Source organism: Lithobates pipiens, unplaced genomic scaffold (assembly GCF_037356315.1).
Source record: "Lithobates pipiens isolate NorthernLeopardFrog02 unplaced genomic scaffold, aLitPip1_a1.2 Scaffold_28, whole genome shotgun sequence".
Classification (NCBI taxonomy): Eukaryota; Metazoa; Chordata; class Amphibia; order Anura; family Ranidae; genus Lithobates; species Lithobates pipiens.
In genome coordinates this window covers 113,077,697-113,090,780 of record NW_027507789.1, presented here as the reverse complement: position 1 = coordinate 113,090,780, position 13,084 = coordinate 113,077,697, and the positions used below count along the sequence as shown (strand labels likewise).

The following is a 13,084-nucleotide window of genomic DNA, read 5'->3' as shown; positions in this document are numbered from 1 at the left end:
TTTGTTTGGGAGCCACGTTATCAGTTAAAGAGACGCAGTGCTGAATCAAAAAAAGGGGTCTGGTCTTTGGCCAGCAAAATGGTCGGGGGCTTAAGTGGTTAAGGTAGGGGGACCACCAGTTGGTAAGTTTTCAGGTGTCCTTAAAAGAGTCCCCTCTAATGCGGTTTGCTTTGATATGTTTCAGCTCCGTGCGCTCACGCAGAACATGAGAGGACAGGCATTCTCCAAAGGAGCATAGCTCCAGACATCACTCCCGGTCAAAAATAAAAAAATTCAAAAGAGCACGTCGTGCCTCCTCTTCTCCAGAGCAACAGGTGTCCCAGCAAGAAATCAGGCTGGGCTTATGGCGCAGTGCCCCTATCCAATAAATTGGTGTGCAAAGACTATCTAGAGGAGTCTGCAGTAGACAGGGAGCAGGACACTGCGCAAGTCTCATCATTACTGAAGAAGGTAGTACGAGATTCCTTGTCTGAGTTTACCTCAGCCCAGCTACCTGCCCAAAGGGTCCCATTGGAAGATCAGGCGGGGTCTTTAGCAAGCAGTATGACCATGCTCAGTGTAAAAAAAAAAGAAAAAAAAATGGCGCTCCCATTCAGGAGAAAAGCTCCAAGGAAGACGTCTCTGCTCCTCTTCCCCAGAGCCAGTGCCCCAGGCGCAGGAGGCTGGTGAGTAGACACTGCCTGGAGGAGTATACAGCTAACAGGTAATACCAAATGTCTTTATTGTTGAAAAAAGCGGCACAAGATTCTGTTTTGAACTCGCCTTAATTACCTGAAGCAACAGTTACATTTGTATTGCAAACTGTTGTGGACTGTTGCCATAGGAGACAGCTCTCTTATCTGTGCGTATGTGGCATCTTGCTGGAAGCTTTTCCCTGCATGGCTGTCCTGTTGAAGTCCAGTAGTTTACCGGGTTAGCATTACACAGACACATCTGGGTGCCCCAAGGAGAGTGGTAATGTAGCGCTCAGAGTGCACTAGTGGGTGTGGCCAAATTGCCCTTGCTGACATCATCAAAACAGCCACCTACAGCAGCAACAGATTTGTGTATGGTTACTTGGGGAACCACAGCCTGATCCGGGTAATATGTCTGGGTCCAAGGTAGACTGAAACCCTGGCACTTGATTGGTGGACTGAAAACCTGACACCGAACTGTCTGGCTGAATCCTGGACAGGTGGCATACCCTATGTGTCTGGCGCCCATGAATCTACTTTGCAGAGGCTGCCTGCTGGTTAAGTGGGTGGTGATTCTGTCTACCAGCACTGGGGTTGCTGGTTCAATTCCCCAACATGCTAATGCTTGTGTTGAAGTGTATATCTTCTCCCTTTGTGGATTTCTCACCACAATCCCAAGACCTGCTCTGCACCTACTATGCCTTATGACCCACTCTATGTGGAGGGAGGTCGACAACTCAAGGCTCTGGAGATTTTCATTGGACTGAAGGAATCCTGGGTCCTTGCTACATATATTATAGATGCAGTCTGCTACTCAAAATAGGTAGGCTGACCAGGAAGTCCTCCCTTTTTGCTTGTATAACCACTGGAAGAGCCTCCTACCACTTTGGCGGCTAGGGAGGTCATATGGTTGAGACCCTGGACTGCGTATTGCTTCCTAGAAACAAAAGTGGGGAAGGATGGAAGGGGTTCGAGAAAAATGCCTGTATAAACAGGCTGTCAAAACTGTGTACCCTGAACAAGCTAATGGTCAACCTGCTCCTACATACTGTAGTATCTGCAAGTGCTGGCAGACCAGCAATATCCAGCCCATGTACTGGGTGAGTCTAATGGTAATGGTTTCATAATTATCAACCAGCTGCTGCACCTGCAGGACTCTGAGGAGAGTGGCAGGGTCAGCATCCATTTAGACATGATTTCCTATTGGGAGTATCTTGCAAAAAATTATATTTTTGTAGCTGTGGATGCCAAAAATCTGAATTGTATCTTAGTGCAGACTTCTGGAAATATTTGTGAGCCAGTCACACAATGCATACCCAGACTCTTAAGGTAGGACCTAGAAGGCACGCTTAACGGGTTTCTGGACAGCATGCTGTACAGAGCCTTGGATGAAGGCATCAGACACTCATGGTCACTTTGGGAGATTCCTCACTGCTCCCCCTCAAGACCATTTCTCTCCCATGGAGCTGCCAAGTCCAACACAACAGTGGGGGCTGCTTCAATGGTTACAGACACCTCAGACTCAAGAGGGATTGCAGGTTTTCTACCCAATCCTGTTTGGAGTTTGCAGAGGAGGTTAGTTAGTGTCCAGTTGCAGATCGGAAGAGGTTGAACCCTTTTGGGCCATCTTTGAGATCTTTAAGATGGAGTCCTTTAAACAGTATAACCACATGGATGGAGGCTGTTGCTGGATCATCAGGATGCCTATCCTATCCTTACACTTTAGAGGGAAAGTAAAACCAACCTTTGTCCATCCCAGTGGTTGGTGTACCCGGGGGTGCTCTGCTATTTCCTCTGTTTTATTTTCATCAGAGGAAGTGGTGACAGTCAGGAACAGAATTCTGAGGACGAATATTTTCGCTTGTTTGATGGCTTCTCAGTGCCTCAGTCATCATAGCACAACGTCATTATGCATATAGATGATTCCTGGGGTGTATGGGCACCTGCACAAATTTCAACTAGAATTCTTAGTGCAAGGGAGGAAACAGGATAGAATACAGATAATAAGTGTTACTCAGTATGAGTAACGGTCCACAGTGATGGAAAGACCTTGAGGAAGTCTTGGTCCGTTAGAACCTGTAGACTCGAGAATGGCTATGAATCATGTCTGTAAGACAGCCAGGAAGATGTACTGCAAAGGATTTCGGTCAAGGCAAGCAGAGATTCTGTCACGTACCTGGTTGGAGGCCGAAATGCCGAGAGGGCTCCCCTTGTGGCTGAGTGCAGTACACCCCTGAAGTTGGGTACAGAGGGTGTAGTGCCCAGAGAAGCACAGGTTGCCAGATGGATTCCGGAAATAAGAGCTGGTGGGCACCAGAAGGACACCAGGTAATGCAGGAAGCACAGCAGAGTTAAAGTCTATGAGAATCCTCGGTAATACTTGGCAAGGTGTGCGTAAGGAGCAGTAGTGGAAGCCAGGCCAGGGGTCAAACACAGTAGATCCAGCAGGGGGATGAGGCAGGTTGCAGAAACGGGGACGAATCAAAGGTCTGGTATCAGGAAGCAGGCAGGAACAGATAACTGTAGCGAAGTCCGTGATACTAGCCGGGATCAGGTATAGGAGAAGACAGCAAGTCGGTAAAGCAAGCCAGGGGGTCAAAACCAGAAGAGCAGATCAGACAGGTCAGGAACAAGCCGGGTCACAACAGGAATCCAAATAGAACTTTCACAGAGGTTCAGGAACACAGGAAGACTGACAAACCAGCAACTGCAGACACCAGCAGACTTCCTTAAATAGGCCCATGTGACCTGCTGGTAGAGATACTGGGTCCTAAAGTCCTTCTCCTGCCAGAGATTCTGGGTCCTAGAGCCCTTCTCCTGCTGATGGCTCCCTGACAACTGACACTATAGCCCGTTCTCCTACGGCCATTTCCCTGACAGATTCCCAGCCAAGGAGGGTAATCTTGAATGCGCTGGGATTCAAACAGCCCTTTTAGAACTTTGGCCTTACTACACATAGTAAAGGAGGACCAATCTCCTTGCAGTTTAGCAACAGGGCAGCAGTCTCCTAAATTCAGCTCCTGGATGAAACTCGCAGCAATATGCTATTGAAAGAGGAGAAACTCATAACGCCTAGGGCAGAAGATCACCAGCAAAATTTCGGAAACAGTTTACCTCCCAGTGGTTACTTTTGAACAAGTACAAGCTTCCCAGAGCACAACGAGCAGGTCTTCTCTGAGTTGGTCCACAGGTGGGGCCTACCACAGACAGACCTAGTTTCCCACAGTAATCACAAACTTTGGTCTGATTTTGTCTGTACCCCAAGGCACAAGGGGCAGATGCTCTGGTCTCTCCCTGGGACTGCAATCTAACCTATATATTTTCCCCAAAATTTCCAGTAAATGAGATTCCCCTTAAGGCTGTCAAGGGAGAACATAGTTGTCATAGCCAGTGCTCCATATAGACCAGGAGGCCCTCGGTCTTCCCTGGTCTTTCATTTCAGAATACAGAATACATTTCCCCTCTATAACATACCCAGACTGGGGCTGCAGGCAGGGGCACTAAAGGGGGAGGATGGGCAACTCCGGTTGCTCCAGTTTCACTCCAGAGTTATCTCTACTTTGTTGTGTGCGAGGAGACATTCTACTTACATCTAGGTCTAAGGCTGCTTTCACACTGGGGCGGTATTCAGGCGTTACAGCGCTATAAATAGCGCCTGTGTAACGCCTGAAAAAAACCGGCCCCTTTAACTCCAGTGTGAAAGCCGGAGGGCTTTCACACTGGAGCGATGCGCTGGCAGGACGGTGAAAAAAGTCCTGCCAGCCGCATCTTTGCAGCGGTGAAGGAGCGGTGTATTCACCGCTCCTATACCGCTGCTACCCATTGAAATCAATGGGACACCGCGGCAATACCGCCGGCAAAGCGCCGCTGCAGCGGCGCTTTGCGGGCGGGTTTAACCCCTTTTCGGCCGCTAGCGGGGGTTAAAACCACCCTGCTAGCGCCCGCACACCGCCGCTAAAACGACGGTAAAGCGCCGCTAAAAATAGCGGCGCTTTACCGCCGACGCTGCTCTCGCCCCAGTGTGAAAGCAGCCTAATTCTGGAACAAGTTTGCTTTTTCTTGGTAGGGCGAGGCATTGATCCTACTGCCCTTCCAGTGTCAGCTGTTCTATACTTCCTCCAGGCCTTAGCCTATCCTCACATAGCTCATGATTGTGGGCTATATTGGCAATAACACATTTGAAAGGACCAAAAATCCTTCAGTTTGCACAACTTTTGAGGGCAGTCGTGAGGAGTCGGTCATCAAGGAAGAAAGATCTATTGCAGTTGCTGGATCTTATATCAGTTTAACCATTTGTTCCAACAGAGCAGTGTTCAGTTCAGGCCATCACTTACAAGGCAGTATCAATTGCAATAACTTTAAGCAGAAGGTTATCAGAGATTCAAGCTCTTGGAGCTTCAAAGTAATTAAATAAATAAATTATATATATATATATATATATATATATATATATATATATATATATATATATATATATATATGAGAGAGAGATCATCCTGCATCAAACGTAGCAACAGACTGCTATTTAACAGACAGCTGGACATGATGGGCATTGATGAGGAGGCACTGACAAGGCAGCACTGATAAGCTGCACTGATGGGTACTGATGGGGCTGCACTGATAATTAGGGCACTGATTATCAGTGTAAACAATGTACTCACTGTGCCCCAAAGATTGGCTCTCCTTTCCTCACATGCTGTCTCTGTGTGAGGAAGGTAGAGGTGATAATCGGCAAGTCTGTTTACATTGTGACAGCTGTGACTGGACACACCTAATCCCAAGGGAAAGGGCTGCTGTAATTGGCCCTGTATCATCACATATGGCGACCCATCACATTTGGTTACCCGCTGGAGTGCGAATGCGCGACGCTGCCATATGCGTTCCAACAATTTTACAACAAAACATCACACTAAAACCGTAAGATAGTGTGACAGAACTGAGGTTGAACTGCGCTTGTGCAGTTATTATGTGGCTCCACCCCTAAGTCCAGGTTCAAACCCCACCATCCAACTGGACATAAAATTAAATCATAATTATGTAGAGCGAAGCGAGGCCATGCCCGAAGAGTGGCGCCCGAAGCGTGGCGAGCGGCCCTGTTGCAAAATCATGTGTTATGCCACGTACACACGATCAAACAAGCGGGTGGAAAAGTCCGGCAAACTGAAGTCCGCCGGACAATCCCCCCGTGTGTAACCTCCGGCATACTTTTTTGACCCGAAAGTACGGCGGACTTAGAAAGTAGTTTTGCACTCCAATCTTCCCGCCGGACTCGCATTTCGGCGGACAATCCAGCCGTGTGTGTGCCAGTCCGCCGTACTTTTGAAATGAGCGGACTTTTCCCGACCGGAGAAAAGTCCACTCATTTTGAGCGGGTCTCCAGGTAGGCGGGGCCCGCGAAGGAGACGTTGCTGGCCCCGCCACCTGGTATGGACTTAAAGGGGAACCCCAACGCCGAAAAAAAATCGGCGTGGGGGTCCCCCCAGGTCCACATAAGACCCTTGTCCGAGCACGCTACCCGGCCGGCCAGGAAAGGGGGGGGGCGAGCGAGCCCCCCCCCCTCCTGAGCCGTACCAGGCCCCCCCCACCCCAAAGCACCTTGTCCCCATGTTGATGAGGACAAGGGCCTCTTCCCGACAACCCTGGCCGTTGGTTGTCGGGGTCTGAGGGCGAGGGCCTTATCGGAATCCGGGAGCCCCCTTTAATAGGGGGGCCCCCGGATACCGGCCCCCCACCCTATGTGAATGAGTATGGGGTACAATGTACCCCTACCCATTCACCTGTAAAATAAAGTATAAAAAAAACACAACACACAAGATAAAATAGTTTATTGCACAGCTCCGGGGGTCTTCCATCTTCGGGGGGGGGGTCTTCTCCTCGGACTCCTCCGCTATCTTCTTGTAGCTCTTTTGCTAGCGGAGGAGCCCGGCTTTCTTCCTCGCCGCGGCCTCTTCTTCCGACTTCGGGGGTCTTGTCCCCCTCTTCGGTTCTTCTGCCGGACCACCGCGCCTTCTTCTAGCTCTTTTACAGGCGGTGGTCCGGTCTTCTGTCGCCACCGCCCCTTCCGTTCTTCTTCTTCTTCTTCTTTTCCTGGAGATGTTGACTCGACGCTCTTTCCGGCCGCAATGCCAGGGACGCGCTGCGCGATGACTTATAGAGGGACAAGGGGCGGGGTCATCGGTTGATGTCACATGTGTTTTTTTTGTACTTTATTTTACAGGTGAATGGGTAGGGGTACATTGTACCCCATACTCATTCACATAGGGTGGGGGGCCGGTATCCGGAGGCCCCCTTATTAAAGGGGGCTCCCGGATTCCGATAAGCTCCTCGCCCGCAAACCCCGACAACCAACGGCCAGGGTTGTCGGGAAGAGGCCCTTGTCCTCATCAACATGGGGACAAGGTGCTTTGGGGTGGGGGGGCCGCGCGGCACCCCCATGTTGAGGGCACGCGGCCTGGTACGGCTCAGGAGGGGGGGGGGCGCTCGCTCGTCCCCCCCTTTCCTGGCCGGCCGGGTAGCGTGCTCGGACAAGGGTCTGATGTGGACCTGGGGGAACCCCCACGCCGATTATTTTCGGCGTTGGGGTTCCCCTTTAAGTCCATACCAGGTGGCGGGGCCAGTGACGTCTCCTTCGTGGGCCCCGCCTACCTGGAGACGCGCTCGAATTGAGTGGACTTTCCTCCGCGTGTGTGGGCGAGTCCGTTCATTTCAAAAGTAGGGCGGATAGTACGGAGGACTTAGTACGCCGTATTAGTCTGCTGAAAAAGTACCGTGTGTGGGCAAGTAGGCCGTTCGGAAAGTCCGACGGACAGTCTGGCAGGAAGTCCGCCAGACTAAGTCCGTCGGATAGTCCGCTACGTGTGTACACGGCATTACAATCAATAATTATACAGAAGAAGAACTTGTCTGTAACATCACTTCCATTACATTATCTGACGGTTTCACTGCTCTGTATTGTCGTAAAAAAATTTGGAATGCATATCGGCAAGTTACGTATGTGCAGTGCAAAATTTCTCAGTGGATCGTCACTTCCGTAGCTAAATGTGATGGGTTGCCATATGTGACAAAACAGCCCCTTACCCCAATCTGTGATCTGCTATGTCCAAGGCACACAGCATTTACAGAACACGCCCATGCACCTAACATATTATATTCCTGATATTTGCCTGCTGCATCGTGTACTTGTATGAAAAGATATCCTGTCCTCTTTGTATTGCTTTCTTTGTGTAAAATCCCTGCTCTACCTGCCTGTAACTGTTTTCCTATTACAAAGAGAACGGAGAACACGGTGTGGTCAGCTCTCTAGCCGTGCTGGGAACTCCAATGCTCTTCTCCAATGATCAGATTTGTCCTGACACACCCCATCCTGCAAAGTCATTCCCTGGGAAGATCAGGGTGCTGCTGTTTCTCCTCCCCTTATGCAGCTGAGAACAGATGGCATGTGATCAATTTAAAAAAAGGGAAAAAAGGTTTTCATAATTTTTTTTTATATCTATACACAAATGTTTTGCCTTTCATTTCTCTTTTAAACTGAATGGATTGTGTTACAAGGTAATCGTTTACAATCACTTTAAATCCCTGTCATCCCAAATAAAAACCAAGATACCTAACATAAATAAAAATGATAAAATACGATGCCAAAAAAAAAAAAATCTCATTTTTCTTGAAGAAAAACAAAGTACCGTATATACTCGAGTATAGGCCGACCCGAATATAAGCCGAGGCCCCCAATTTACCCCCAAAAAAACTGGCAAACTTATTGACTCGTGTATAAGCCGAGGGTGAGACATGCCTGTCCATCCCTGTGTGTGTGTCCGTCCATCCCTGTGTGTCCGTCCATCCCTGTGTGTCCGTCCATCCCTGTGTGTCCGTCCATCCCTGTGTGTCCGTCCATCCCTGTGTGTGTGTCCGTCCATCCCTGTGTGTCCGTCCATCCCTGTGTGTCCGTCCATCCATCCCTGTGTGTGTGTGTGTCCATCCATCCATCCATCCCTGTGTGTGTGTGTGTCCATCCATCCATCCCTGTGTGTGTGTGTCTCCATCCATCCATCCATCCCTGTGTGTGTGTGTCTCCATCCATCCATCCCTGTGTGTGTGTGTGTCTCCATCCATCCATCCATCCATCCCTGTGTGTGTGTGTATCCATCCATCCCTGTGTGTGTGTGTCCATGTGTGTGTGTGTGTGTGTGTGTGTGTCCAGCCTACCTGTGTCCCGAGCCTGTGTCCCGTGCCTTGCCTCCTTGCCTCCGTCCCGTGCCTTGCCTCCTTGCCTCTGTCCCGTGCCGTGCCTTGCCTCCGTCCCGTGTCGTGCCTTGCCTCCGTCCCGTCCCATGCCGTGCCTTGCCTTGCCTCCGTCCCGTGCCTTGCCAGGATCGCCGCTCTTCGTCGGCGCCTCGGCGGACATTCTACCATTCAAACGCCGCGCCTCCGCCTTCGCCTGTGATAGGCGGAACACTGAATTTCCCAGCAGCCTGTGTTCCGCCTATCACGGACATCGTCTCATCCTCGTCCGTAGTACGAGGATGAGACGATGTCCGTGATAGGCGGAACACAGGCTGCTGGGAAATTCAGTGTTCCGCCTATCACAGGCGAAGGCGGAGGCGGAGGCGCGGCGTTTGAATGGTAGAATGTCCGCTGTCTGTCTGCTCGACACGCTGATCGAGCAGGCAGACAGCGATGACTCGAGTATAAGCCGAGGGGGGCACTTTCAGCCTCAAAAAAGAGGCTGAAAATCTCGGCTTATACTCGAGTATATACGGTAGCTTTGTTTTGTACGGGTATGCTGCCCCCAAACTGAGGACAAACTAATAAAGAAAAAAAAAGCCCCCAATAACAGCAACACAAAAAGGCAGAAAAAAAGAGGCGACTGCCCATGAGCTAACAATCAAACATGTTGCTGATGCAGACAGTAATCCAAGTAAGGACTTTAAACCTGTGAACAGGGGATGGGGGTGTCACTCAAGACAATGTACGCCATCACTGCCATTCACAAAAGTAAAGCATAGAATGAGAACGTATCCTTACCAATCTCTCCTTATGCAATCAGTGATTACACAATAGCAAATGTAGTCATGATATACTGTAACAGGATTCTGTACGATGTACTGTAAGTTTTTGATGGCTGTGCAGAAGCTCTGTGTCTCCATTGACAGAAGATGGTATAATCTGTCGAATCATTGGATCGTGTATGGCCATTGGCCACTATAACTTGACAAAATGCTGCAGGTTATAATGAATGACTCATTAAAAAGATGTGTTGATAATTACCACAGTCCTTTCTGGCACCAAGTCATATTGCTTGTCGGGCTGCCTGGCTTTACTTTCTAGAGCTTCGATGTTGACCTTGGCGGACATTATCTTCCATGTGTCCAGATTAGCACAAATCTGAAGAATATAAAAGTAACAGATACATTAAGAACTATAATGAGCCTCAATGTCATATTACCACAGTCCTGGTTACTAAACTGTTACAGACTAAGCTTTGTGAACATCAAGTGGTGTAGCACAACTATGAATAGGACAGAACAAAAATTTGGTGGGACTGAAGTGCAGCTAAACCCATAAACAAAAATGTAATACATTGCAGTTTATCGGTGGTTAGATGTGGTGACTGCATTTATGGTTTTTTTTCAACCTTTCTTCCCTTTATGGTAAACTACTGATCCCACCCCCTAACACTTCTTGTCCTAAAGTGACAAAGCTTGCTTAATGTAGTGTATCAATGGATAAAGCAGCATTGTCACCCTAGAACAGGGCTACAATACCCCCTCTCTTTTCTATAACAGATGGGGGGGGGTTCTATAGTCCTCAGAGATAGCTGAGAAGAATGTAACTGTTAACAGTGCAGAACAGGCAGTAATCAGCTGAACAAATTGTTGAAGGATCAGCAGGGATTTTTTGCACTTAATACACAGATATAACAAAACACTTTTAAAGGTATATTTAACCACTTGCTTACTGGGCACTTAAACCCCCCTCAGTCCCAGACCAATTTTCAGCTTTCAGCGCTGATGCACTTTGAGTGACAATTACGCGGTCATACAACACTGTACCCAAATGAAATTTTTATCATTTTTTTCCCACAAATAGAGCTTTCTTTTGGTGGTATTTAGTTACAGCTCGGAGTTTTATTTTTTGCTAAACAAACAAAAAAAGATGCAAAAAAAAAAAAAATCATGTTTTAATAGTTTGTTATAAAATTTTGCAAACGGGTCATTTTTCTCCTTCATTGAAGTGCGCTGATTAGGCGGCACTGATAGGCTGCATTGGTGGGCACTGATGGGCTGCATTGGTGGGCACTGATGGGCTGCATTGGTGGGCACTGATAGGCTGCACTGGTGGGCACTGATAGGCATAGTTAAGGCGGCACTAATAGGCACAGATAAGGCGGCACCGATGGGCACAGATAAGGCGGCACTGATGGGCAAAGATGGGCACAGATAAGATGGCACGGATGGGTGGCACGGATAAGTGGCACGGATGGGTGGCACGGATGGGCACTGATAGGTACCACAGATAGATGGGACTGATGGGCACTGATGGGCGGCACTGCTGGGCACTGATGGGCGGCACTGCTGGGCACTGATGGGCGGCACTGGGGTGCAGCACCTTTGAGGCAGATTTTGGGTGGCACTGTGGGTGGCACTGCTGGGTGGCACTGTGGGTGGCACTGTGGGCACTGCTGGGTGGCACTGTGGGCACTGCTGGGTGGCACTGTGGGCACTATGGGCACTGCTGGGTGGCACTGACAGGGGGGCACTTACTTTATTTCAGGATGGCACTGCGGGTGGCAGGTGGGCACTGGCAGGGGGCAGGTGTCCACTTGAATTGCTGGCCGTGATCGGGACTGATGTCCCGAACACGGCCGCCGGCGATCGGCTTTTTTTTTTTCTCCTCGCGCTGTCAGCGCGAGGAGGAATACTAGCCGATTACCGGCTCCGTTTTATCACATGATCAGCTGTCATTGGCTGACAGCTGATCACGTGATAAGGGGTCGGGATCGACCCCTTACACGGATCGGTGATCAGGCGAGTCTCACGGACTCGCCGATCACAGAGCGCGCCACGCGCGCCCCTCAGGGGGCGCGCAGGCCGCTCGTAACCGGGACGACGTCAATAGACGTAGTCCCGGCAATCTAGGTCCGCGCTAATGTCGTCATTCGGCAATAGCGCGGATCCCAAGTGGTTAAGAGACCAAAAAGAACCAATTATGAGTAGTTATTTTATGGGTTTATTTAATAAAATTACACATTTTTGTATTCAAAACTACTGGCTATTATGTTTTTTTTTTCTGTATCTCACCTGTAAAATGTGATCCACAGCGTCCTCAAAGCTGCTAGCTCCACCAGTCCCAGGGGATGCAGTAAGTCCCAAGATTTGTGGGAGATTCCTTTCATGGTTAAGCTTTTTCTGAAGATATATCTGCATCACCTTATTATAAATGGCATCTTTCTGAGTGTGGTGGCACTCGTCTATTATTAAGAGAGTGAAATCTGAAGAAACAGAAATAATTGTCAGTTTTCTTCCCTATGAAGAACCAAATCATATAGGTGATACTGTATAAAGTGCTGTCCATTAAAAACAGGAATAGAAAGTACTTCAATAATATATCTCCTTATCCTTATCATCCACCTAGCGGTTTGTTGGCAAAATGGCGTTTACAGTATATAAACATGTAATATGGTTTTCAGATTTAACCCCTACACATCTAAGCCTTTTTCTGACCTTTGTTGCATTAAGTTAGTTAAAATCAGTATTTTTTGCTACAATATGACTTAGAATCCCCAAACATATCTATATCTATATCTATATCTATCTATATCTATATCTATATCTATATCTATATCTATATCTATATCTATATATATATATATATATATATATATATATCATTTTTTTTAAAATTATTATTGTTATTTTTTTTAGCAGAGACCCTAGAGAATAGAATGGTGGTCGCTGCAATCTTTTATGCCATACTGTATTTGCACAGCGGTCTTTCAAATGCAATTTTGGAAAAGATACACTTTTATGAACTAAAGAAAAACAAAACAGTAAAGTTAGCCCAATTTTTTTGTATAACGTGAAAGATGATGTTACACTGATTAAATAGATACTTAAAGTGGTTGTATAGTCTTTTTTTGAACTTTTACCTACATGTAAGCCTATAATAATGCTTATGTAGCGGATGACATTTGGGATCAAATGTCACACGCACGTAAATTTAGTTTTTGTTTCAGAAAGGTTCTGAGGGTTAATTGTGTAGGTGGGCCTTAACAACAGTCTGGCTAGGCTGTGTTTGGAAGTTCTGCCTGGTCATGTGAACGGTGAGGTGCACATGACCGGCCAGAACCAGGTCTGGTTGGATGTTTAGGTATCGGCCTTCTCCGAGACAATCAGTGGGAGTGCCGGGGCCCG

At 48.2% G+C, this 13,084-nt stretch overlaps 1 protein-coding gene across 6 annotated transcripts in view; it reads right to left on the bottom strand.

Moving 5' to 3' along the window:
• LOC143935577 (ATP-dependent RNA helicase DHX58-like) overlaps positions 1-13,084 on the bottom strand; it is a 103,720-nt gene that overhangs the window by 71,137 nt on the left and 19,499 nt on the right. For all 6 annotated transcript variants that reach the window (XM_077459551.1, XM_077459555.1, XM_077459554.1 and 3 more), the window contains 2 exons: positions 11,972-12,162; positions 9,939-10,055 (listed from right to left, as the gene is read on the bottom strand). In XM_077459551.1, the coding sequence (XP_077315677.1) occupies positions 9,939-10,055; positions 11,972-12,162 (308 nt within the window). The remainder of the gene's footprint in view (positions 1-9,938; positions 10,056-11,971; positions 12,163-13,084) is intronic.